Source organism: Herpailurus yagouaroundi, unplaced genomic scaffold (assembly GCF_014898765.1).
Source record: "Herpailurus yagouaroundi ecotype Mexico unplaced genomic scaffold, PumYag 208, whole genome shotgun sequence".
Classification (NCBI taxonomy): domain Eukaryota; kingdom Metazoa; phylum Chordata; class Mammalia; order Carnivora; family Felidae; genus Herpailurus; species Herpailurus yagouaroundi.
Genome location: NW_024412439.1, coordinates 12,278,767 through 12,303,404, shown reverse-complemented (window position 1 = coordinate 12,303,404; position 24,638 = coordinate 12,278,767). Strand labels below are relative to the sequence as shown.

Here is a 24,638-nt window from a genome sequence, read left to right as displayed (position 1 = left end):
CCAGTCTCCCCGCTCTCGGGCCACTGTGGGGGTCCGGGAGGCACTTGGCAGGCGGGTGAGGCCTCCGCAGGGCCTGTGGGGCGATGCTTCTGTCTCTGTCTCCTTGGCCTCCTCTCTGGGGACACAGAGAGCGCTTCGTGTGATTTCCGGAATGCCCCATGCCCGAGCTGGGCCCTCTGCCCGTAGGTCCCCTTCCGTCTTCCCATCGTTACTTCTTAACCTGTAACGTTAGCTGAGCATTTTACGTGAAGAATCCTCAGAGGTGTTGTAATAACAAACCCGATTATTCCTGCTGCAAATGAGGAGACAGAAGTTCAGAAAATTAAGTGACTTGTCCCGGCAGCACGTGGCGGAGGCAGGTTCAAGCCCCTCGGACTCCGAAGCCGGTGGTCTTAGCGCCACGTCCTGTCGCCTCCGGAGACGCCGGTTCCTGCTGGACTTGAACATCTGCGCACCTCGCTGGGGGCGCGTCCTGGAGCACCCCGGGGGCCGGGAGGAGGCAGCAGTGCATGAGTGAATGCATGGGCCACACGGATTGTGATGCTGGCCTTGCAGCTACAGCCAGACTGTCACCTCCCTGGACACAAAGACTGGGCCCTGAAAGTCCCGCAGCAGCTTGAAAACATGGGACGCGGGACTCACTTGTGTGTCTAGCGTTCGGTGGCTGTGTGTCCCTGGGCAAGCGAGTCCCTTTGTCGGAGAGGCCGGGGCCTCGCGTCCAGATGGTTGCACCGGGCCACGTGCCCTCCTGGGCTCCAGGGGATGGTCCTTCCTGCCTCGTCACCTCCGGGGGCTGCTGGTGTCCCTTGGCTTGTGGCCGCGTCCACAGCCTCCACAGCTGTGGTCACGTTGCCTTCTCCTGTTGTGTCTCACGTCTCCCTCCGCCTCCCTCTTACAGAGATGCTGGCGATTACATGGAGGGCCTCGGTTAACGGGTACTAATCTCCCCTTCTCAAGACCCTTAATGCGATCACCTTTGTAAAGGTTCCAGAGATTAGGGCATAGACATCTTGGGGGGCATTACTCAGCCTGCCACAGGGTAGGCAGAAGGTCCTGGTGTTGGGGTTCTGCATGGACCTCAGCTAGTAACACACCCTCTGCGGTTAGGGTAGCCCCCACGGTGAGGGTGCGTCGAGGGAGGGAAGCTTCAGGACAAGGATGCCGGCTTAGCCCCTGGGAGAACTTCCAACACTCAGAGCTGGCCCCTGTGGAAGGGGCCGTATGGTGGTAGTGAGCTTCCCGCCCCTCAGGGCATGTAAGTGGGAGTTGGACAGCTGCTTGCCAGGGCTATTGTACAGAGGGTCAGCATGGAACTTGCAGGACGTTAAGGACCCTCTTGGCTCTGAGAGTCCGATTCCGGGAAGGTCTTGTGGGTTGGGGGTAGCTTGGCGGCTGGGCCTGTCCTCTGGCCACACCTCCTGTGTGGGGGCCAGTGGAGGGCCCTGTCTGAATAATCAATCCTAAGTCTCAGGAAGGTCTCCAGAACCTTCCAGGGCCAGCTCAGACCCGGACTCCAAGGTAGACAGCATTCTTCCAGGATTCGGGGTCACTCGACTGGCCTGAGCCAGAACCTTGTGCAGCTTGTAGCCTGGGAAGGGTCGCTGGGCACCTTTAAGCTGCCTAAGGCCAACACGTGCTTCGTCAGGAGGCCCTGGCTGTGCCAGTGAGGGGCTGTGTGACCTGGGGCAGGTCCCTGCCCTCTCTGGGCCCTACACTCCCTCCTGTTCACCAAGGGGGTGGGGCAGGGGGATTAGCCCACCGTCCTCAGCCTGTGGGATGGATATTTCACAGAAGCTGTTTAGAGGAAAGGCGGTTTTGGGAAGACTCGGTTTGTCAGTAAGCACAGTCTCGCACCTGTCGTGTTGCATCTTGGCGAATGGTCATCACCCCGCCATACCGGAGGCCATCTGCGCACTTCTGGAAATGCTTGGGCCAGGAGGGGGTGCTGGCAGCGGGAGGGGGGTGGGTGGGGCAGTGGCGCTCCAGGCCAGGGGGGCCGGAAGATGGGTGAGTCCGGAGAACCCACAGTCATTTGTGCAGAGGTGGGGGTGGAGAGAGAAGGGCGAGATGCCACACGGGCAGCAGGGGCCGGTCCGCAGAGCTGGCCCGAGGACAACGGGAGGCCACCGAGCGCTGGAGAGGCCCCGACTACATCCGTGGTTCGTCTAGGTCAGCGTCCCTTGAACCCCTTTAAAAGGAGGCTGGGCGGGGGGGCAGGTGGGCATTGAGATCCTGGCTCTGCTGCTGCATTAGCTGAGTGACCTTGCCTTATCCTTCCTCCACCTTGCCCCCTGTGGCTGTCTGCCCGGCAGTTCTGGGACTGTCTCTTGTACTCCAGGTTCTGTGTGCTAGCGTAGTCGGGAGATTAAGGCGCACCTGGTTTGTGTCCTCCAGGAATCAGCAGGCTAGTGAATGACCTTGATGGTAGAAACACAGAAGCAGATCTGGGAACTGAAGGGAGTGAAGGAATCAGCAAGGGGACGGAGGAAGGCATCTCCAAAGAGGGGATCTTGTGATGGGTCTTGACGGATGAGTAGGAGTTCAGTAGGTGGGAAACCTAGTGAGGAGTGTCCGGATGTAGGAATAAAAGTGTGAAGTGGGGACAAGAGCCCATCTGGGGGCAGAGGTTGGAGCTGGGGGATGGGGTTGAGGTCAGCCAGGGTCAGACCACAGAGGGCCACACGGGCTGCGATGAGTTGGCACAAAATCCAGTGGTATCTGAGAGCTGGTGGGGGTTTTAGGCAGGGGTGGGCACTCTGTATTATTATTTTTTCAAACCTATATATTTTTTAAAATTTTTCAACATTTATTTATTTTTGGGACAGAGAGAGACAGAGCATGAACGGGGGAGGGGCAGAGAGAGAGGGAGACACAGAATTGGAAACAGGCTCCAGGCTCTGCGCCATCAGCCCAGAGCCCGACGCGGGGCTCGAACTCACGGACCGCGAGATCGTGACCTGGCTGAAGTCGGACGCTTAACCGACTGCACCACCCAGGCGCCCCATCAAACCTGTATTTTAGAAAGCACCCTCTGGGGACCTGCTTGGAATTCGGTCTGAGGAACCCTTCCCCAGGCAGCAGGTGCAGGAGGGGGTCAGGTGTAGGGGAAGCGGGTCCGGGAGTAGGGACAGGGAGTGCAGTTAGGAGGGGCTGTTTGAGCAGTGAGGCCTGCTGGGCCAGCCACCCTGGTGGCCAGTGACCTCCCCAGGACGGAGCAGGAAGGAAAATGGAGGGAGGGGCCCTGAGGACCCAGGAGCATTGGTTAGGAGGGCGGGGAGGGGGCCCACAGTCACACTCCCCGCAGGTACCCGATCACGCACTCGGGGCAGGGGCTGAACCCCAGGACAGGGCTACCCCCACCTGGCCGAGTAACCCTGCTCTGCTCTTTCCCATCAGCCTGATTTTTGGGGCGCTGACTGTCGTGACTGGCATCATTGGAGTTGTCCTGGGAGCAGAGGCTTCCAGGAGGTACAAGAAAGTCAACCCTCGGGCCGAGCCCCTCCTCTGCGCCGGCAGCCTTCTGGTCGCAGCCCCCTGCCTCTTCCTGGCTCTCATCCTGGCCCCGACCACGTTCCTGGCCTCCTATGTAAGTGAGTGCCCGCTGGTGGTGTGGGTGGGTGCTGTTTGTTCGCGTGGGCCGACGCCGGGCCAGGTTTTACGTACATTATGTTTATCACTCCGTCCAGGGACAGCCTGCTACCCCCATTTTACAGAGGCGTAAACTGAGGCTTACCCAGAGTGGCACCGCTAGGGAGGAACAGAACTGGGGTTTGAGCCTGAGCCTTTCTGGCTCTGAGCTGCTGGTGCAGGCTTTGATGGGAGGCGGTGGGACGCATTTGTTCCTCGGATGTGCTGTGAGAGCCAGGAGAGATGGGGTGACAGGTGAGGGGAGTGAAGCCCAGACTGGCCATGGCCCGTGCCGACGCCGCTGTAAAGGCAGCAATCTGATGCTCTCTCGTCTTCCGGGCTCTATTCCATCCTACCCCTCCGTGTGCCCCACCCTGTGGCCGTACCAGTGACGGGCTCACACCTGCCGGCCTTTGCTGTGCCTGTCCCTCTGCAGGGGCACGGCTCTCCCTTGAGCTCCTCCTGCAAGGCCCAGCTCAAACGCTGCATCTCCAGGAGCCTTTCCAGACCGTCCCAGGCTCCTGTCAGAATTCACCGTTCCCGCTTGGGTTCCATGCATGTTTGGGTCCCTCGGGCACCGTGGTGTATGGGTGGGGCTGTATGCACACCCCCTGCTCCCCAAAGCCCCAGCCCTGATGGTCTCACCAGTGGGAAAGGGCCAGTGATTCTGGGAAGCTGGTGCCAGCCTAGCCCCAGCCAGATGGGATCCCCTCCCCTCCTCTCCCGTCCCAAGGCCCTGGGGACCCCACCGTGGACACAGCTGCCCCTGCACACGCAGGTGGGCTTCACCGAGCAGACCGAGACCAGAGCCACGCCCAGAGCCCACTGTCACACCCACGAACTGGAAAGTCAACACGTTGGTCCTGCTTCCAAATAGTGTCTGTCCAGGCCCAGATGTTGCACTGGGGCGAGAGGGAGCTGCGGGCCGTTTGGTTCTCCTCGGTCCGCCTCTGCCCTGGTCCCTGGCCCCGCTCCGGACTGGGCAGGCGGGAAGGACGGCCTGAAATGGGGCACGTGTTACCGTGCCCAGAGTGGGTTTTCCCGAGTGTCCGTGTCCTCCTGGTGCCAGATTCCAGATGCTGGCTGACCAGCACGGGTCGCTCTCTTGGGGGCACTTTTTGGAGCCCTGGCATTTGCAACATCCAATTATTGGTGCAGGTGACACTGTCACCTCCGTCTTCCAAGGCTTCCCTCCTCTCGGCTCAGCTGCTCCTGCTGGACCCACCACCGGGGCTCCCCTCTCGTGACCCTCAGGCCTGCCTCCTCTGCCTGGCGTCTGTCGGACCCCGGATGCCCTGGGGAGGAGCTCGGGGCCGGCATCCTCGTGCCCCTGGGTGACACGAAGGGGTGCCCCCACGGTGCCCTGTGTGAGCTCCACTCGGGCGGCCCCAGCACTCCGCTGGCTCGTGTCCTCTGTCTGTGGCTGGGTCGCTCGGAGCCCCTCGCCAGCTCTCCTACTCTTCAGGTTAACCCTCCCCAGCCCACGCCTGCGGCCTTCCCTCTAGAAGCCAGGGGGAGGGGGCCATACGGGGCCGTGGTTTCTCTCCCCAGGTCCTGAGGGAGGGGATGGCGTGTCTCTGAAGGTCTGGGTGGGCTTCTGCCGAAATTCCCGGAGGACAGACAGGTCCTGTTAGCGCTGCTAACAGGGGGGGAAGGGCTTTCTCACCCCCACTTACAGATTGGGAGACCGAGGCCCGGAGACAGAACACAGATAGTGGGACAGACAGAGCCGAGAGCCAGCCCGTAGTCTGTGTCCTTCATGCCCTGCTGACCCTTGTCGCTCCCGTGGGGGAGGAACGGAGCCTGGCATACAGTAGGTGCTAATAAGTGCCTAGATGCTTACTGGCATCCGGGCCGAGGGAGCAGCTCCCTGAGCGGGGCCAGAGTCCCGGCTGCTGGGGCTCAGCGGGCCTGACCTTGCAGGCAGATGGAGGTCTGTCAAAGGCCGTCCCTGCATCGGCTGGGGCCCAGTCCCCTGCCAGCTCTGCTTCTGCCACCGTCCTGTTTGGCTCTGGGAGGCGGCTCCTTGGCTGTGTTTAGGGGACACAGCTGTCTCCCCCTCTGCAGCCTGGCGCATCTCCAGGGCTGGATGGCTCGTCTAGAAGTGACATTGCGACCCGGCTGACAGAGTCGGAGAAACTCTTCTCTGGGCCTGCCGCAGGGGTGAGGGGCTGCGGGCCGGATGGTGGGCAGGCCGGGGGCGCGTCCCTCCGATGCTGGGAGGCTGCTCCCTCCGTGACTCGTGTGTGGGCCTGGCGTGGGACCCAGCGGCACCAAGCCAGCAGCCAGGCTCCCGCCTTCCAGGAGCAGCGCGGAACCTTCCGGGCCTCCTGAGCAGAAGCCCTTCCATGGCTCCGTCTGTGCCTCTAACTGACGTTCCGGCTTGAGATTCGGGCCCTCTGCCTGGCACGGCTCCTGCCGTCTGTCTGTGGGACCGGTGCCAGGAGCCCCTTCCTGGTCTGCTCACCTGCCCACTGCCAGAGACACCGCGGACCTTCCGGGGCCCCTGGCGCCTCTGGAACTGAGCCCAGCTCCTCTCGTGGGGCTCGAAGCCCCTCATGACTCCCTTGACCAGCCATGTCCCCTGCAGTGCTGATGCCAGGACCCCTCCTGGTCCCCACGTCTGTCTGGCCGACCCTCCCTTGGCTCCCTCCGCACCCCTCCTCCGTGGAGCCCTCCGGAATTGCTGGGCTCCACCTGCCCCCCACTCCCACCCTCCTGCTCTCTGTGAGGTCTTCCTTAGGCCACAGTTACTTATGCTCTGACCCCTGTCCCAGCCCAGGGGCCCGGGGGGGTCCCACCTTCCTCAGCTCTCGGCCTGAAACACAGTGTCAGGTACTTGGCGGGGGGGGGGGGGGGTCACCGCTTGCTGAGTGGAAGGCTGCATCACCAGCCACCCGAAACATTCATTTGTTTTTCTATTAAAATTTTTTAATGTTTATTTATTATTTTGACAGAAAGAGAGAGACAGAGTGCAAGCAGGGGAGGGGCAGAGAGAGAGGGAGACACAGAATCCGAAGCAGGCTCCAGGCTCTGATCTGTCAGCACAGAGCCCGACGCGGGGCTCGAACCCACGAACCGTGAGATCGTGACCTGAGCTGAAGTCGGACGCTTAACTGACTGAGCCCCCCAGGCGCCCCAAATGTTTATATATTTCTGAGAGAGTGAGAACGAGTGGGGGAGGGGCAGAGAGTGGGTCCAGCTTTTGCGGAGGGTGGGGGGGGGTTGCACTGAGGAGGGGGCATCTGGCTCCTGTTTTCTGCGTCTGTGGAGACGACCGTGTGGTGTGTCCTTCATCAAATCTGCTTCAGCGCACTGACTGCTGCGTGTTCATGAGGAATGTGGTCTTTGCGGTTTTGGCATCAGGATAACGGCCCCGAGGAACGTGTTGACAAGTGCTTCTTCCTCTCTGATTTTCTGGAAGAGTTTGGGAAGGACTTGTGTTCATTCATCTTTAGACATTTTTAGAATTCACCAGTGAAGCCATATGGTTCTGGGCTTTTTGTTGTGGGAAGTTTTCTGATCACTGACTCAATATTTACTTGTTATAGATCAGTTAAAGCTTTTGATTTCCTTTGATGTCATTTTTGATAGTTGGCGGCTTTCCGAGAATCTGTGCCTTTGTCTAGGTGTCTGGTTTGTTGGGGGTATAGTTGTGCCTGGTATATTCCCTTTTCCCCTCTCGGCTCCCTGAGGTTGGCGGGACGTGCCTCTTCCATTGCTGGTTTTGGGGACCCGAGTGTTCTGTGCTTTCCTCCTGGTCGGTGTCGCGAAAGCCTCATCCATTTTGCCGCCAGCTTTGTTGTATTGATTTTCTCTATTGTTCTTCTGTTATCGGCCCATGTTCGGTGGAATCAGTCCGGCTTCTGTGGTCATAGGCGTGGGTGGGGCTAGACCCCTGCCCCCATCCAGGTGACGCGGGGTGTGGGCTCGTGCTGCTGCCGTGGAGGTGGAAGAAGCGGGTGGATCCCAGGTACATCTCGGAGGAATTTCCCGATGAGTCCACGCGGGGTGTGAGAGAAGGAGGGGGTGCGGAGGCCTCTGAGACACCAGCCTGTGCGGCCACCACCAGGGAGAGGACCCTGGCCAGGAGCTGTGGATTTGGGTGCGGTGCCTTTTCCATTGCTGGTTTTGGGGACCCAGGGTGCGGTGACGGCAGGCCGGCATCCCGGGGGAGGGGGCTGTGGGGAGTTAGACGTGGAGTCTGGGGCCACGGGACACGACGTCACCCCTAAAACCTTAACGGGTGGGAGATGGCTGCGGCTCACCATGCAGGAGCATCATCAGGTTTGGGGGACGTTACAGGGTCAGCGTCTGAAACGATGTCCAAGGGACGCCTGGGGGGCTCAGTGGGTTAAGCGTCCGACTTCGGCTCAGGTCACGATCTCATGGTCCGTGAGTTCGAGCCCCGCATCGGGCTCTGTGCTGACAGCTCGGAGCCTGGAGCTGCTTCGGATTCTGTGTCTCCCTCTCTCTCTGCCCCTCCCCAGCTTGTGCTCTCTCTCTCTCAAAGATGAGTAAACATTAAAACAACAAGGAAACGATGTCCAAAGGCGACTGAGGAATTGACTTCTGTTCAAAATCCGGAGTCACTGTGTCTGCTCCGTCCAACTGGCTGTGTGTCCCTTCACTTTCTCAGATCCCAGAAACCACATTGGTTCTTCCTGCACCACCTCTGCCATCCAGGGAGACGGATCTGACTTCCTGGGAAGGGCACGTGGAAATGCGGGCGTGTGTGCCCATGTGAGTGTGCTTTTCGGGGTGGATGTATGCGGGTCTGTGAATACGGGTGTGGACCCTTGTGCTTCCGCGTGTGCATCTCCGGGCACCTTCACGATCGGTCTGTGCATTGGTTGCGCGTACGTGTGTTCGGCCCGGACGTGCACGGACGCGTGTTCATTCTGTACGAGCCCGGATGTGTGTCTGCCCTGGACGCGCACGATGTGTGGGGACGCGTCTGCGTGTGCCGTTTCGCGTACGGGTCTGTGCGTGAATGTGCACATCCATGTGTCTCAGGGCAGCGGATGACCGTGCGGACGTGTATGCACACGCGTGTCTGCACACGCGCTGAGTGTAGCTCAGCGGAGAGGGATCCGGGGCGGCACTTTGTGCCGCCCCGCATCGCCTGAGGCTGGGACCAGCCTGTGCCGTGTGTTTCATGGCGGTGAGGTTTCCTGACCTTATGGCGTCTGGTCCGGGGCCTTCCCTGGGGAGCCCTGCTACTGGACACCCACCTGCAGGCACCGAGGGTTCCATCCCTCCCTCCTTCTGGGTCCTTGGCAGGGGAAGTGGGCTTCTCAGCTGTTAATTAGGATCCAGACACGCACAGCAGGGCTTGGCACACACCCCCTTCCTTGGCCTCCTTCCCAGAGTCACTGCCCTTCAGAGGAGAAGGTCTGGTACTCAGCCGACGGACCGGACCGAGCCCAAGGCGGGGGCTCCAGCACTGCCGGCCCCGTGGCCGGAGGACATCCCCGGGGGGGGGGGGGGGGGGGGCTTTGTGGTCCCGATGGAGGGGTGGAGTCAAGGGAGGGGAGTGGGCAGGCATCGAGCCTCGAGGCATCAGGGAGATCTGGATGTTGTTTCTGCTTCTGCACTTGCTGTGTGAGCCGGGGTGAGACCCTGGCCTGGCCGAGCCCCCATTCTCTGTAACGCGGGGGCCTAGTGCTGGCCTCTTGGTTTCACTGAGGAGCCTTCTTTTGTGCCTGTTCTAGTTACTATGGGAATGTGATGACACTCAGCGGTTTCGAGCAACAAAAATACTCATTTTGCTCGTGAATTTGCAGTTTGGGCAGGTTGGGACTGGGGATAACTTGTCTCTTCTGCTTGAGGGTAATTGGTCAGGATGGGGTGCTGGATGCCGGCCGTCGGCTGAGCCTCGGCTGGAGCTGGTGGCCGGACCGGCTGCTCGTGGCCTCTCCACGTGGCCCGGGGCTTCCTCACAACGTGGTGGCCGGCCCCCGAGGACTAGCGTCCAGAGAGAGCCAGGTGACGCCGTATTGCTGTGCGTGCCCTACCCTCGAAAGTTACACGGCATCATCTTTCCTGCTTTGGGTTCTTTGCTCCAGTCACAACTGCTTGCTCAGAATTGAGGGGGGATTCGGTCTTTTATGGGGCTTTCGAGAAAGCACGTGGGGATACCACAGCGGCCGTTTTGGGCTCCTCCCCCACTGTGCCCTGGGTCCCGTTGACCACCAGCCGGGATCCCCTGGTCTGCCCTGTTCTTCTGGCCGCTCAGGTGAGAAACCCTGGGGTGGGGATTTCACCCTTAAAGCCCTGCTGGGCTCCGAGGGGCAAGGCTGCTGGGAAGCGGGTCCCAGCCAGAACGGGCAGAGACCTCCAGTCACCTCACGGCGACTCCTCCTGTCACCCGAGCTCCTCCTATGTGCCGGCACCGTTTCAGACCCTGAGGATCCACCGTTGAACAGATCAGGCAGGATATGCGTGTGATATACGAACCCTGCAGAATAAATGATACGTTAGGTGGGGAGAATAACAGAGCAGGGAAAGCGACACGAGGAGGGGCCGGGGCAGGGCCAGGTGGTCAGCGAGGCCTTGCTGAGATGCGGTGAAGGAAGGAGCCGGGTGGACACGAGGTGCGGTGAGGGGAAGCCTGATGCAGGGGGAGCAGCCAGTGCAAACGCCCAGCGGGAGGCATGGCTGGTGTGTTTGGGCAAACATGGTGGAGCCAGGCCAGCCGGGGAGGAGCACGGGACGCGGGATCAGAGGCGACCCCCGTGGGTACAGGCTGCGTAGAGCCCTATCCGTGTAAGACCTTGGCTTCCAGCCTGAGCCAAGTGGGAAATCCTTCAGGCCCTCTGGCACAGGTGTGAAATGATCCGACTCGTGGCTTTGTATCAGTTACCTGCTGCTGTGTAACAAATCATCCCAAACAACGGTGATTTGTTGTTTCTTACGATTCAGTGGGTTGGCGGGTCCTGCCTGTGCCCACTCACGTGGCAGCCTGCACCCGGCAGACGGGGTGTCCACACTGGCCTCCTCACATCCGTCTATTCCTGGGTCCTCACGCCAGCCTCCAGGAAGGCACAAGGGGGAGGCGGCCAAGTCTCCCGAGGCCCAGGTCAGGAACGGCCCCGCTGCCCTATCTTGCCCTCCAGAGCGAGGTACGGGCCAACCGGGTTCGCCGTGGCCGTGCAGGGTGTGGGTGCCGAGATGCATGAGGATGTGGGGGCCACTTTGCCACCATCTTCCTCGTGGTTGAACGGGGTCTCTCTGGCTGTCGTGTTGTGAAAGGATAAGAAAGGACACAGAAACAGGGAAACCGGTTAGGAGGCTTCCTAAGAAGGGCACGAGCTGGTTTGGCTGGGACCAGGGTGGGGCGGGGCGAGTGGAGAAGTGGTCAGATTCTCGGTATGTTTTGGAAGTGGAACCAACAGGATTTCCTAGTGGGTCGGTATCAGGGCAGGGGCGGGAGGAGCCGGAATGACCCCAGGTTTCTGCTGGCCACCAGAGGCCGAGCTGCCATTCACTGACCCGGGAGGCTGAGGGAGGTGCGGCCTTGTTTCGGACGGGTGGGTTAGGAATTTGATTTTAGACATGTGAAACTCAAGATGCCTCCTAGGACGTCAGCTGGAGACGTGGCGATTTGAGTCTGAAGCTCAGGAGAGAAATGTTGGCGGTCGGGCAGAGCCGCGAGGCCGAGAGGGGTGGGCCAGGGGGGGGCGGGGAGGGGGGGGGGGGTGGGGGGGAACCACAGCTGGACTCTAAGTACTTCCTGCTGCTTTGGTTATCTAATCAGGTGATGATCATTCCATGTGTGTCTATATATGTACATCCATTTATGTTTCTAGAAATATTCTTATTAAACTGAGGCCATATAGTCATGTAATTTTATTTTGTTTTACTTTTATTTATTTATTTAAAAAAATTTTTAATGTTTATTTATTTTTGAGGGAGAGAGACAGAGCATGAGCGGGAGAGGGGCAGAAAGAGAGGGAGACACAGAATCCGAAGCAGGTTCCGGGCTCTGAGCTGTCAGCACGGAGCCCGACGCGGGGCTTGACCTCACGAACCCGCGAGATCATGACCTGAGTCGAAGTTGGACGCTTAACCCACTGACCACCCAGGTGCCCCATAGTCATATAATTTTAAAACCCAGGTGGATTGAGATGTGCCAGTCGCCCCTTCAAAATGTACACTTCATTGGCCTTTTGTATATTCAGAACTGCACAATCGTCACTATCAATAATGGAACATTTTCATCACCCCAAAAAGAATTTTTATATTTGTTCATCAGTCTCTCCCATTTGCCCCCAACCTGCCCCCAGGCCAGCCGTGGGTAACCACTAATCCACTTCCTGTCTTTATAGATTTGTTCATTCTGGATATTTCCTATAAATGGAATCCTACAATATGTCTAATACGTTTATATGAATTTACCTGAAGAACTTGAAGTGATTGTTTAAGTTCACATCGATTTTAAGATTTTGGACTTACTGGTGAATCCGACTGTGGAAGGGAGCCCCTACCTTCTCGTACGCCCCCTTCTTCTCTCCCCAGGCTCCTGGCGTGTGTGACTTTTCACTTTTGCTGGAGTTACGCCCCCCACAGCCTGCTGTCCAAGCGTGACCCTCACCGTCGTCTGGGAGGGGTCCCAGATGGGATGGGCTCAGCACCCACCAACCGTGTGTTCACGGGGACCCTCCATTCCTGGTCTTTGTTTGGGTTCAGCCCCTACCTGGGTGGTTTCTGGGGTCAAGTAATTTGTGCCTAGAGAGACCGTGTGTCTTCCGTCCGCCCATCTGTGGGGCCATCTTCCCTCTGATTCTTCACCTGAACATCATCTAACTGGGTCTAAGACTCTCGGGTCACGTGTTACTTCCCTGTAGCTTTGCGTTTGCTCTGTTGTCTTTTGGCCACAAATATTGCCGTGGAGAATAAAGTTTGCCTCACGTTCAAAAAAACCCTGAATGCTGACTCACTGTTTCCACCTGGATGCCTGGAGATTTCATTATTTATTCTTGAAATTCACGGCTCAACCAGTGTATTAGTTATCCTGTGTCGTGAAGCAAATCATCCCCAAACGTAGTAGTTCAAGATAACACACGTGTACAGTCTGGCCCAGCTGGGTCCTCCACAGGCCGCGGTGGGTGTTGGCCGGGTCCGTGGTTTCATCTGAAGGCCCGACTGGGCAGGGACCCACCCCAGCTCACCGAGTGCTTGTTGGCTTCACTCGGATGCGGGGGCATCGCGGGCTGAGGACCTCAGCCCCTCGCCGCTGTTGCTTGCTGCGTGGGCCCCTTTCATCCAGCAGCTCATGCCTTCAAGCGTGTGGGCTGGGAAGGCGCTAGCCGGGTCTGTCGATGATCCGTCTCGTTCCCTCTCGTTCCTTCTGTGCCGAGCCTGGGCCTGGGCCTGGGTGGCTCTGCGCCGATGCTGAACTTGCCCTGACCCCGCGTGGTGGCTCTGCCCTCGCTCTCCAGCCTTCCCTGGGGACATTCTCCCCTCAAAGGGGCTACAGTCTGAAGTCTGTGCTTTGGGTTTTCTGTCACCTGAGAGGCTTGCAGGGCTCTGTCGGGCGGCGAGGAGACTTTGTGAGCCTCCCTGGGCTGGCTGTCCTCTGGGCGTGCGGAAAGTCTCCCTCATGTGCGTGGCCCTCCTTCTACTTAACTTATTGGCCTCAAGTGGAATCAGAACTGGGTCATTGTTTGCTTTTCTCCACTTTCCCCCGATTCTCCCAGCATCTTCCCCTCTGGTTCTCAGGATCGGGAACAAGGGACCCCCTACTCAGCTGACTTTCCTCTAGATACGGGGGCTTGTGGGGGGTGGTGAGGTGAGAAGTTCCATACTCTGCTCCAGATTGTCTGTATCTTCCCTTGGCTGCCGGTATGGAACATTGATCTCCTTAGGTTTTGTTCTTTTCTTTGAGGAAGAACAACTTTTTTCTGAGTTATTACTTTTTACTTTTGGGAGGAAGGAAAGTCTGTGACACAGTCTGACCCTCTCTGTCTTTACGCAGAAGTTGCCCCAGATGATGTTTAAGGCCCCTTCCAGCCCAAACTACATCATCTGGCCCCATGAGAGCCAGCTTTCCTGTCACCAAGGCCTTCACATCCGGGAGTGGGCGCCACCCTCGCCAGCCTTGGAGATTCCTGAGCAAGGACCAGGGTTAGACGTGTCTGCCCCGCCACCGCCCATGGCGGGGGCCCACAAGGAGGCGGGCAAGGACAGCAAGGATGTGTGCCCACCATAGCTGTGGTCAGGGGCAGCTAAGGATTCTGGGGTGGCCATGCCACCTCCTCTCTGGCCCCTGCGGGGGCCAGATGTGCTGGGCAGACAGCCCGGTTCTGGGGGCTCTCCCCTTTTCCCCTCGCACCTTTTGCTGGAGTAACCGGCGCCCCCGGGGGAGGCCCACCTGCCCTTCCCCTCAGGGCCACGCGTCCCTGGACCCAGCAGGCATCTCCTGCTGGGTGGGAAGCAGCGTCCACCCGGGGAGGCCACGGTCTGCCGAGTCACCCCGGAGGATGTCGGAGCTCCGAGGCCTCGCCTGCCCGCTGGGCTGCAGCGAGCCCTGGGGAGCCGAGTGGTGCCCTCGTGCCCGAAGCCAGTCCCTGCAATTACCAGTTGGCAGGCCCAGGGGCGACGTGTGCCAGCGGCGTGGCAGCTTGCTGGAGGCCCGTCTGTGCCCGGGGCCTGTCCCGACTGGCTCAGGCTCACTGGGCACGGACGGAGTTGATCCGAGAAAGGGCAGCATGGCGTCTGGGCTCTGCCCCGGTCCTCTGAGCCCACGGGGATTCCTCCCTTCCCTTTCTGGCGAGGCCCAGAATCCAGTCTTTGCGTCTCAGAGCCCGGTCACCGGCCCTCCCTGCCACGGGGCTGCTGTTCCGTCCTCACCGTCTCCTTCCCCGAGCCCACCTGTGTGTGCACGTCCACGTGCGCGTGTGTGCATGGGCAGGGGGGCGTCGGCGTGCCTGTGTGCACGTGCACGTGTGTGTGCACAACTTGCTGTCCGTGTCGGGAGACCGCAAGGACACAGGTGTGCGTGCTCGTTCACCCCGGCACGCCTGTCCCAGCGCGTAGGCCACTGTTTGGCGGGTGCTTTCACCGCACGTGGTGTCGCCTCCAGAGTCATCCCTGCTCGCGGCACATGCGTGTACTTGTGGTGAGTGTGTGTGTGTCCCAGGTTACGAGCGTCTATGTAAGCGTGCACGTGTGTGGGTCTGTGTATGTGAGTGCGTGTGCACGTGTCACAGCGTGCGCGTGCGTCTCTGACCGGGGGTGACTAAGGCTGGGGACATTCACCACCACTGCCCCAGCTCGAGGGGGAAATCCTCCTGAGTCTGAAATGGAAGCGGCCAGAGGCCGAGGGGCTCCTGGTTTCTCAGGCTCCGGGCAGCGTTCCCAGGCCCTCTCGCCCGGGGAACTAAGTCAGCGTGCAGGGAAGCCAGCACAGGCGCAAAGGGGACGAGGGCAGGGTCCGATTTCCCTTTTGGAAGTCCCCTCCAGGGCTGGCGTTGGGAGGGATGGTGGGGCCTGGGAAACTGCTGAGGAGGAGAGGACGGGAGGACTGGGCAGGGCTGAGGGGCGTCGAGGATGCAGGAGCCCCACGGCCCCGTGTCCTGCTCGAGTGACCGGGTACAGCAGGCTTTCCCAGAGGAGAGGGAGCTGCTGGGGGCCGGTCTGTGCTGGGGCCTGTCCTGCCGGCTCGGCCACGCTGGGTGACAGGGGCCGGAGGAGAGAACCAGCTCGAGCTGGGGGACTCGGCCCGCTGAGAGGCACAGGAGGGTGTCGGGGTGGTGCCTGGGGCTGCAGGGCTGGGGCGCCCACGGAGCAGGGCTCTGAATGACCGGCGCCTCCTCCTGCTGGCTTGGCCTCAAACCAGGGCCCTTTCGGGCTGGTTGTTGACCTGTGGAGCCGGGGTCTGATGTAGTCACGGGAGCCTCTGAGCTCTGAGTTTGCACTCAGCCTGCTGGGGACACAGAAGCACAGGACGGGGGTGCCGGAGGCACCTGGGCCCTCACCACGCGGTACCGGGGAGACCCAGGCCCAGAGGGCGGTGACCTCCGGGGTGGCCGGGCAGGACAGGGCGGGGCAGGGCGGGCCGGCCCTCCTGGAGCCTGGGGAGGCCGGTAATTACAGGGTGAGGAAGAAGCCAGCCTCTCCCGGCCCGGCCTTCGCCCCTCGAGGATTTCCAGGTGTGTCTCAGGAAACCTGGCATCCCGGGGCGGCCTGCGGCCGCGGCCTCCCTCTGCGGGCTCTATTTTGGGGTCGGGATCCACCCTGCCGCAGCCTGAGGAAGGAGAATGTATTTCCGTGTGTCGTGTGGCTGTGGGGGAGCAGGGGAGAGACACGGCCGGCCCGTGGTGCAGGATGTGAGGAGGGCACCGCCTCCCAGGTGGAGGCCCAGACCGAGAAGCAGAGGGGAGGGCGTGAGAGCGCCCTGGGCTTTCATGTGGCCCCACAGGCCGGGTTGGCAAGACTGTCAGAGGCTGGAATGCGGGTCTGCGGCCCGGACCCGCCCCCCGGGACTTCCTGATTCCCACCAGGCCCAGCCCCAGGACCGGGGAGGGGGGGATCTGCTCTGCCGGCACAGCTCCCCAGGCCGGGGTGGAGGCCAGGCCAGGCGGTGGGTGCAGCCCAGCTTCTTGCCTCCCTGGGGGGCTCCTCCGCAGATCCTGCCTCCCCCCTGCTCTCAGCGCCACCTCCCCCCAGGCCCTCCCCATCCTGGCCTTTCCTCCGACTTCCTCTGCCAGCCTCGACCTGCCCAGGGCCAGCGCAGGGGTGAGGGGTTCACCTGAAGGAGGCTTGATGTGTGAGGCGGGCCTGGGGATGGGCCACACGAAGTGGCTGAGGGCGTGGGTGGATGTCGCGAGAGCGGACGCGCCCGGTACGTGACAGGCGACCGGGCTCCCTCACTTCCTCTGCCCTGACTGTCACGGGCCTTTGGGGACCAGGGCCTGGGCCGCCCCAGCACAGCCCCGTGACTCCAGGAATGACTAATTCCACTCCAGCATAAGCTCCTGGAAGCTCTGAGAAATGCCTTTTTTCTCCTTCTCGCCGCTTCATTAAACTCTTCCTGAGCAAGGGGAATGAGGATTGTCCCAGTCCTCTGCAGAGGCAGGGACTCAGGTTGCTGGGTGGGGCAGGCCCACAGTGGCCCCTGGTCCCCAGCAGACAGTGGGGGCAGGGAGGGGGGCACACAGAGTTAAACCAGCCCCACAGGTATCGGGGAAGGGGGTGGGCTGCTGGCCAGGGCCCAGGAGTCACGCTCCAGGCTGGCTTTGCCCTGGGCCAGCCGGTGACCTCTGGGAAACCTTGGCCCTGCCCCCGGCTCGGCCTTGCTGGCCTCCCCTGTGCTGCTCAAGGGGCCTGGGAAGGAGGTAGCCTGGGAGGGGCTGCAGATGGGGTGCCCGGGCCAGGCAGGTGGGCTGGCCCACTGTGTGTACCTTATCAGCGTATGCAGGCCTCAGGGGAACACAGGAGGGGTGAGCAAACTATTCAGTCCCTGGGCCTCTCTCCTCTCCAGTCTGTTTTCCCAGCTTTCAAGTGGCCCAGAAGTCCTGGCTGCCTCTTCCTGGGGCCCCACGGGGGACCTCAGCAGCTGGGCCTGGGGGCCGTCCATCAGGGAGCAGGCTGTTCCCAGGCCCGGGGCCTGGCGCTCTCCTCTGGGTCATGGCCGCCAGCCCGCCCAGACGGGAATGTCTGCCCACCCTGGAGGCTGCTGGAACCGAAGACGCTGCTCAGGCCTCGCCTCCCCCAGCAGATCTGATGGCGCCCTTCTCTGTGCGGCCTCGGTCTCTCTCTGCAGGCGGGAAGAGACCAGGCAGGGAGGGTCGGTGACCAGGGTCCTTGTCCACAGGTGCTCCTGGCCCTCGGGGAGCTGCTTCTGTCCTGCAACTGGGCGGTGGTTGCCGACATCCTGCTGGTAGGTGTGGGGCTGGGTCTCTGCTGTCCGGTGGCCTGGAAGCTGGGAGGGGCTTCAGAGACCATGGGGCGGGGGACTGAAGTCATTGGACAGTTTCCTTGGATGGGGCCTTCCTGACACTCTCAAACATATCCTTCGACCATTGGCTGCATTTTGCAGATGAGCCAACGGAGGCTCAGAGAAGGCAGGTACCCGGGCCAAAGTCGCCCAGCATGCAGAGGCACCGAGCCAGGACAGGGGCCTAGGCTTTTTTGACGCCTCCCCTCCCTCTTTCTTGACTGTACTTGTCCACAAGCAGGCTCCGGGTGTGTGGACGGGGATGTGGGACTTCAGGGTTACAGCCACAAGCCAGGTGGGTCCAGGCTGCCTCGGCTCCCATGTCACGGTCTGCGAGGCCAGGGGCCGGCTCAGGCTAAAGTGAGGCCCGACCACGTGACTCCAGTACGTCCAGAGTCCAGCGTGGCCGTCCCTGAGCCTCACGCTCTCCGCCCAGCCTCCCTGCCTCCCTCCGGGAGCCATCACGAGAGCACTTGGAACACTGGTGAGCTGTGCCCTTGTGGGACCCAGACCTGGGGACCCCTACGAGCCCTCCTGCCCCCTGAAAGCCTGGCATAGTCCAACACCATGCACAGGGGAGCCCAGGAGCCTGGCGACAGGTTGACAGCCGTCCTATGGTGACCAGGTGCCGGGCCTAGCTTTCAGCCCCACTCCTGCCGCTTACTAGCTGTGTGTGTCATGGGCAAGTCATTCCGTGTGTCCGAGCCTCAGTTTCCCCGTGTGCACAGTGGGGTGAAAAACTCTGAAATACTCGTGGTTACTGTGAGGGTGAAGGAGGCGACCGAGGGAAGCTCTGGCAGGATGCTGGCCGGGGCTCCACAGAGCCCTCCCCGCCTTCTCGAGTCCTGTGCCCTCCACGCGACTTCGAGGGGGCTGTGGGGAGGCACGATCACTTAACGAGCCCACGAGGCCTGCTCACACATGGCCTAGATGGTCTGCACCCCCGCCACGGCCCAGGCAGGCAGAGCGGGGCAGGGGCGGCCAAGCCCTTGTAAATGTCTTCTTCGGCACCGGGAGCCTGACTTTCAGGCAGGACTTTCAGAAATGCCACTTTCAGGCACCGGGAGCCTGACTACCCCCCACCCCGACATCTGGGCGTTCGGGTGGAGCTGAGACCCGCCCCCCAGGGCACTGTCCCTTTCCACATGGCAGCCGCAGATGTGTGAGGGCCGTGCCCTGGGCACCCCAGTGTCTGTGTTTGCAGGAATGATTAACCTGGCCGAGCCAGGCTCTTTGTGGCACTGTGTGTGTGTGTGTGTGTGTGTGTGTGTGTGTGTGTGTGTGTGTGTGTGTGTGTTGGGGGCAGGGGAGGGGCGACAGGGCCAGCCAGCCTTGGTTTGACCCAGCTGGGGCTCTGCTGGGAGCCGGCTGGGGCTGCCTGGGGGCTGTGCTAGGTGTGACCTGGGGCTCCCTCTGTTCCTCCCCTGGCTTGGAGACCTCCGGCCCCAAAGCTTAGCAAGTCTCTGCACCCCAGGAGACTTTCCTGACCCCTTCCCTGTTTCCCACCTTCCTGAAACCCTTAGTGAAGGATTGACGTTAGACAGTCAGTGGCCAAAGCTGGGCCAACTTTGCTGACTTTGGAGCTCAGTCCCCAACAGGGAAAGTAGGGGCTCCGGGAGGGAGTGGTCTTGGGCCACATGCAGGTGGGGAGTAGGCTGTGAGTGACAGGGTGCGTGTAGCAAGGCGTGGGCATGGGTGGTGACAGGGGCTGGAGGGCAGGGAGGAGGGGAGGGAGGTGGGGGGGTGGGAGGGAGGGACAGAGGCAGGGGGAACGGCAGGGGAGAAGGCAGGGAGGGAGGGAGGGAGCTGGAAGGTAGCTGGAAGCTGCTGATGCTTTTCCAGAGGTGAGACAGGAGCACCCCCAGGGGCAGGCAGGGCAGGGTGGTGGAGACGGGTCCAGGCCCAGCGGGGTGAGCTCTGGGCAGGGAGAGCACGGAGGTCCCATCTGCTGGCCGGTGCTGGCTCCTGAGGCCCAAGGAGGCCCCGGGGACCGGGACCGAGGAGGCCCGTATCCCTGCTGTCATCCCGCACCTGCCTGTTCCTGGGGGTCAGTGTGGGCTCCCCGGCCCCACGTCAGTTCCGCTGAGGGACGGTGCTCTCTCTGACCCTCTTATGTACACGACAACCCAGAGGCCGGGGAAGACACCTCAGCAGCTGTGTGGTCCAGGGGCTCTCAGACCTCAGTGAGCGTGAGAACCAGGTGTGGGGGACGTTTTGTCCTCAGAGTCTGGTTCAGTGGGTCCATGCTGGGGTCCAGGCTGTGCCTTTCTAACGGACGTCCCCCGTGGTGCCCATAGGCTCCTCAGAGCACCCTGGGAGAACACTGGTCTAGAGTGCCCGGCTCCCCAGGCTGTGAACCCCTGCGGGACTCTGACTGGCACAGTCGGTCCCTTGATCCCAAGCCCCTGGACGGGAAGCTCACCCCCTGGCCCCAGACACGCCTCCAGCACCCCCGCCCTGCCCAGAGGGTCCTGCTCCCCTGGATCTGGTCTGCCCAGCCTGTGTCCGCCCCCGTCCCCAGGCTGAGCTCCCCCTGCTGATGGCACCTCCGGCTCCCTCCCCAGCCTCCTGTCCGTGTGGGCCCCACGGGGGTACCTGCCCCTGGCAGCAGGGAGTCGAGCAGAAATGGAACTCCCCGCCTCTTCCTCCGCGGTCCTGGAACCCAGCCGCCAGGCGCACCCCCCCACCTCCTCAGCAGATTTCCCCCACCCCCTCGAGGGTTATCTCCCTCCTGTTCTTCTGGGCCCTTGTCTCAATGCTTCCCTGCTCTGCCCACCCGTCTGTCTCACCCTCCCCAGCGAGTCTGGGGTGAGGGCCGAGGGGGGATGCAGGAGGCAGGCTGCCAGGGAGTTTGCACCTGATGGTTGCCGCTCGGACTTTCTGTGGGCCCTTGGCCGATGCTGGTTATGTCCCAGGCTGGAAAGGGAACAGCTCTTCTGAGAAGGGAAAGTCAGAAACAGAGGCGCTTTGTCTCAGAATAGAGTGAGCAGTTTTAGGAAGCCAAAGCCTGTAACGTCTAAAATTACCTGCCGGGCTCTCCAGCTGTGGGCAGGGCCAGCTTTGGCCCCCCCCCCCAACACGGAGGCAGCAGGACCTAGAACGGGCAGGGGACCGACCTGTCTTGGTCTGGGCCCAGCAGCTCCTGGGGGGTGTGGGAAGGACCAGCTGTCTGGACCGTACTCTGAGGGTCCAGGCAGCCGGCAAGGACTTTTCCAGACATGCGGGGCCCACCCTCTAGGAGTCACCTGCTTGTCCCCCCAGAGCCACCCGTGGGTCATCACATAATTACAGGCAAGGGGGAAGCACTCCCTGAAGGTGCAAAGCCACGGTCAGCTCCTTCTCTGGCCCGTCGGCAGGTCCCAGTCAGGGTTAGAGGTTCAGCCTCTCTCGCCACCTGGACAGAGTGTCCGTGTCAGTGACCGGGGGCAGCCAGTCGTCACCCACTCCTGCTGCCTGGGCCCTGCCTGCCCGTCCTGTGGCTCCAGGCGCTGGGCCCCTGCCTCACACCTCTGCTCACTCTGTTTCCCGCCTGGGACGCCCTTCCCCGCTCTCTCTGCCAGTTGCCCACGTGCAGGGCTGCGTGAGCTTGCCCTCCTCGTCCTTCCGCGTTTCCAAGTGTCCCATAGCAGGCACTGCTGGACAGGCTCCTCCCTGCTCCTAACAGCCAAGTGGTCAAAGGTCAGATCCCGGAGGCTCAAATGCCTGTCCTGCTGTTTCCTGGCTGGGTGACCGCGGACAGGTTACTTCCCTTCCTGCGGAGAGTTTCCTCATCTGGGACCCGTGGATGACGATCATACCTCGCTCGTGGGGTGGTTGAGTGGATCTGTAAAATGTATACATGAGATGCATAAAATGCATGCACGAGGCACTCAATAAATGCTAATTGTTATCCTCTGCTAGGTGTCGGGGATGGGGCTCTGGGGTGGGGAGCTCCCCTTTAGGACTGTGTGACCGCCTGGCCTCTGCTTGGACCCCTCCTCCTGCTCCTCCCCTCCCCTCCCCTGCTGCAACCCTGGCTTCTGGCTGGGTTTGTCTTGGGACTGGTCTTCCAGATGGTTCTACTGGACTCGTTTGCTTGGCAGACTTTCGCGTAGTCTGCTCTGGGCCTGGCACCCTGCTGTAATCCAGGAACCTCCAGAGAACTCCGACAGCGGCTTTGCCGTCCAGACGACGTAGGGGTGTGTGTTGGGGGGGACGAAGGGGGAACCTTCCAGCGTGGGGGCTGTGTGTTCAGTTAGGGGCGCGCTCGGGGGCTGTGGGAGCTCAGGGCAGGCCTCTGACCTCTGGGAGCTCAGTCCCGAGGGACCGGTGGAGATGCTCCAGCTGGACCTGAGCGGGGAGGGCCTGGCAGGCAGAGGCCACACCACCTTCAAGTGTCTGGAAACCCTCTGCCTCCTGGGGCCAAAGGGCACTATTTCAGTCTGACGTCCCCATGAAGCCTCCAGGTACCAGAGGAAGAATGGCCACGAGCACATCCCTCCAGCAGCTACAGTTATCATCCGCGTGTGGCGATGGGGAGACTGAGGCACAGAAAGGCACAGTGACTTGCCTGAAGGCACACAGTCAGCGAGTGGGATTGGAACCCAGACATTCCTGACTTCGGAATTCACGCTCTTAATCCCCCACCCCCCTCCATGGGGTCGCGGGGGTCTCTCCAGCCACGCTGTCTGCCACTGTGTGTCCACCCAGTGGGGCTCGAACTTCCCGAGAGAGGGGCTGAGCCCTTGGTGCCACTGAACCCAGCGCCCACACACACAGACACCCGGCCGTGCGTCCTCTCCCAGCCAGGCCGGCCCGCCTCCTGGGCCCTGAGCTGGGACACCCCGGCCCCGTCACCACGAGTCAGAGCCAGGCCTGGTCCTTGCCCCGTCCGAGAGCAAACCCTCGAGGGCAGGCCTCATCAGGGGCCTCGCCGCCCCCATCCTTCGGAGGGGCCTGACGTCCTAGTGCTGGGGCTTTGCTGACCCCCGTCCTTCCCACTTGCTCGGCCAGCCCAGCTGCACTCCAGGCAGGTCCTTGGCAGGGGGGGACCAGAGGCACCCACACTCTGCCCTTGCTTGGGGGCTGCCCTGGTGTCCTGTGTTTTGCAGTCCGTGGTGGTGCCCAGGTGCCGGGGGACAGCAGAGGCTTTGCAGATCACAGTGGGCCACATCCTGGGGGACGCCAGCAGCCCTTACCTTACTGGACTGGTGAGGAGTGGCTTCTCGGTGGGCGTGGTGGAGGGGAGGGGTGGCTCCTCGGTGGGCATGGCGGGGGGGGGGGGGGGGGGGATCCACCAAGGCCGGCAGGCCGGCCTCTCTCTGCGGGTGTCCAGCACCCCGAGGGCCGGGTGCCCAGACTCCTACCTGCAGGCTGGCCTCTCTCTGCAGGTGTCCAGCACCCTGAGGGCCGGGCGCCCAGACTCCTACCTGCAGGCCTTCCTCAGCCTCCAGCAGAGTTTCCTGTGCTGTGCATTTGTCATTGCCCTGGGCGGGGGCTGCTTCCTGCTGACGGCGCTGCGCCTGGAGTGGGACCAGGCCCGGGCCCGGGCGCCTGGCACAGGTACCCTGTCCTGCACACCGATCACCTACGCCGGGAGCGGGGCTGGGCTCCCGGGGGCAAGCCGCGCTGGCCGCCCCCTGAGCCGGCTGATTTGTTTGTTTTTTAATTTGCTCATTCGTTCATTACGCCCCTGCTATGTGCCAGACGTAGGGGGAAACACGGAGTCCAAGCCCTCGTGCAGCTGAGGCTCTAGAAGGTGGAGCCAGACAGGAAGCGCAAGAGAGAGACTGTTCGGGGTGGTCAGTGCCGCAGGGAAGCTCCAAGTGGGCGAATGGGGGAGAGAGAGAGACACGTGGGGGCAAGTTGAAACTGTTGTCGTCAGGGTCCCCACTGCACAGGTGACACTGACACTGAAGCAAAGGGTTGGGGTGGGGCAGCGAGCCGGGCAGCTATCTGGAGGATGGATCGGCCAGTGCAAAGGTCCCGAGGTGGGAATGTAGCTGACGTGTTTGAGGCCTGGCAAGGAGGCCAGTGTGGCTGGGGCAGGAGCACAGGGGACAGGGGTGGGGACAAAGGTGGCAGAAAGGAGGCCAGAGCCGGCAATTGAGGGCCTTGTAGGGCCCGTGGCCTTAGCTCGGAGACAGAGCCACTGTGGGGTTGCCACAGACGGACCCCGAGGTGTCTTACTTACCGTGCAGAAGAGAACAGACCGGAGGGTCGGCAGAGAGGTCACGGGAGGCCCTGCCGTCACCGGGGAAAGCAGTGGGGCCAGGACCCTGGTGGTGGCACTGAGGTTTGGGGGAAGGGTCGCATCGGGAGTTCATTTTGCCAGCGGAAGCTGGGCCTGGGCCTCCTTGAGGGCTGACTGAGCGTCCTTCCTCCCGCAGGGACCCCGCACAGCGAGGACGCGGAGAGGCGAGCCCTGCTTTCTGGCGCGGGCGCCGCCACAGAGGACCCCTGAGGCCCCCGCCCTCCTGCCCGCCTCCCTGCGCCCCTCCCGCTGGCCGCTGCGGCGTCAGGGCCCTGTCCCCCTCTGGCTGTGGCTCAGGGCCCCCAGCCGAGCTGCACCTGTCATTTCTTCCCTCCCAGCCAGGGAGCTGGCAGGGCCTGTGACGGGAATTGAGCTGTCAGCGCCTTCGGCGGGAGGCCTGGGCCTGCGCCCGCCCAGCCCCGGGTCCTCAGCCCGGTTGGTTGCCTGTGGGCCCCGATTAAAAGTGGATTTCAGGCCTTTTACGAGCGTGTTCTTTACAGCCTCAAGGTGTCTCTGCTGGGAGGGGGTAGAGAGGAAGCCCTGGCCGGGGGGGGGAGGGGGGGGAGGTGGAGGGGGGCCGGGCAAGGGGGGCACGGCCGCCCCACCCCGGACGGCACACCCTGACCCCGGCCCCCCACTCTGCAGGTCAGGAGGGCACAAGACCCCCTTGGCCTGAGTCACCCTCTGAACGAAAGGCCGGGCTTTGCACTCTGGTGCCGATGTGGCTTCAAGCCTCCCCGAGGAGGAGGGCTGGGGTCGCGCACAGACTCCGCTGCCCTGCAGCCACAGTGGGGGTGTCCGCACCCTGGCCCCCCACCCCCCACGGCTCATGCTCTG

The 24,638-nt window shown here is 61.9% G+C and overlaps 1 protein-coding gene across 10 annotated transcripts in view; it reads left to right on the top strand.

The window, feature by feature from the left end:
• SPNS3 (SPNS lysolipid transporter 3, sphingosine-1-phosphate (putative)) overlaps positions 1-24,281 on the top strand; it is a 35,611-nt gene extending 11,330 nt beyond the window's left edge. For 5 of the 10 annotated variants that reach the window (XM_040453557.1, XM_040453556.1, XM_040453551.1 and 2 more), the window contains 5 exons: positions 3,397-3,590; positions 17,447-17,512; positions 22,660-22,758; positions 22,939-23,110; positions 23,938-24,281. In XM_040453557.1, coding sequence (XP_040309491.1) covers positions 3,397-3,590; positions 17,447-17,512; positions 22,660-22,758; positions 22,939-23,110; positions 23,938-24,163 — 757 coding nt within the window. In that variant the 3' untranslated portion in view covers positions 24,164-24,281. The remainder of the gene's footprint in view (positions 1-3,396; positions 3,591-17,446; positions 17,513-22,659; positions 22,759-22,938; positions 23,111-23,937) is intronic. The other 5 variants (XM_040453561.1, XM_040453553.1, XM_040453554.1 and 2 more) reach the window with 4 other exon arrangements.
• Positions 24,282-24,638: the final 357 nt, after the last annotated feature.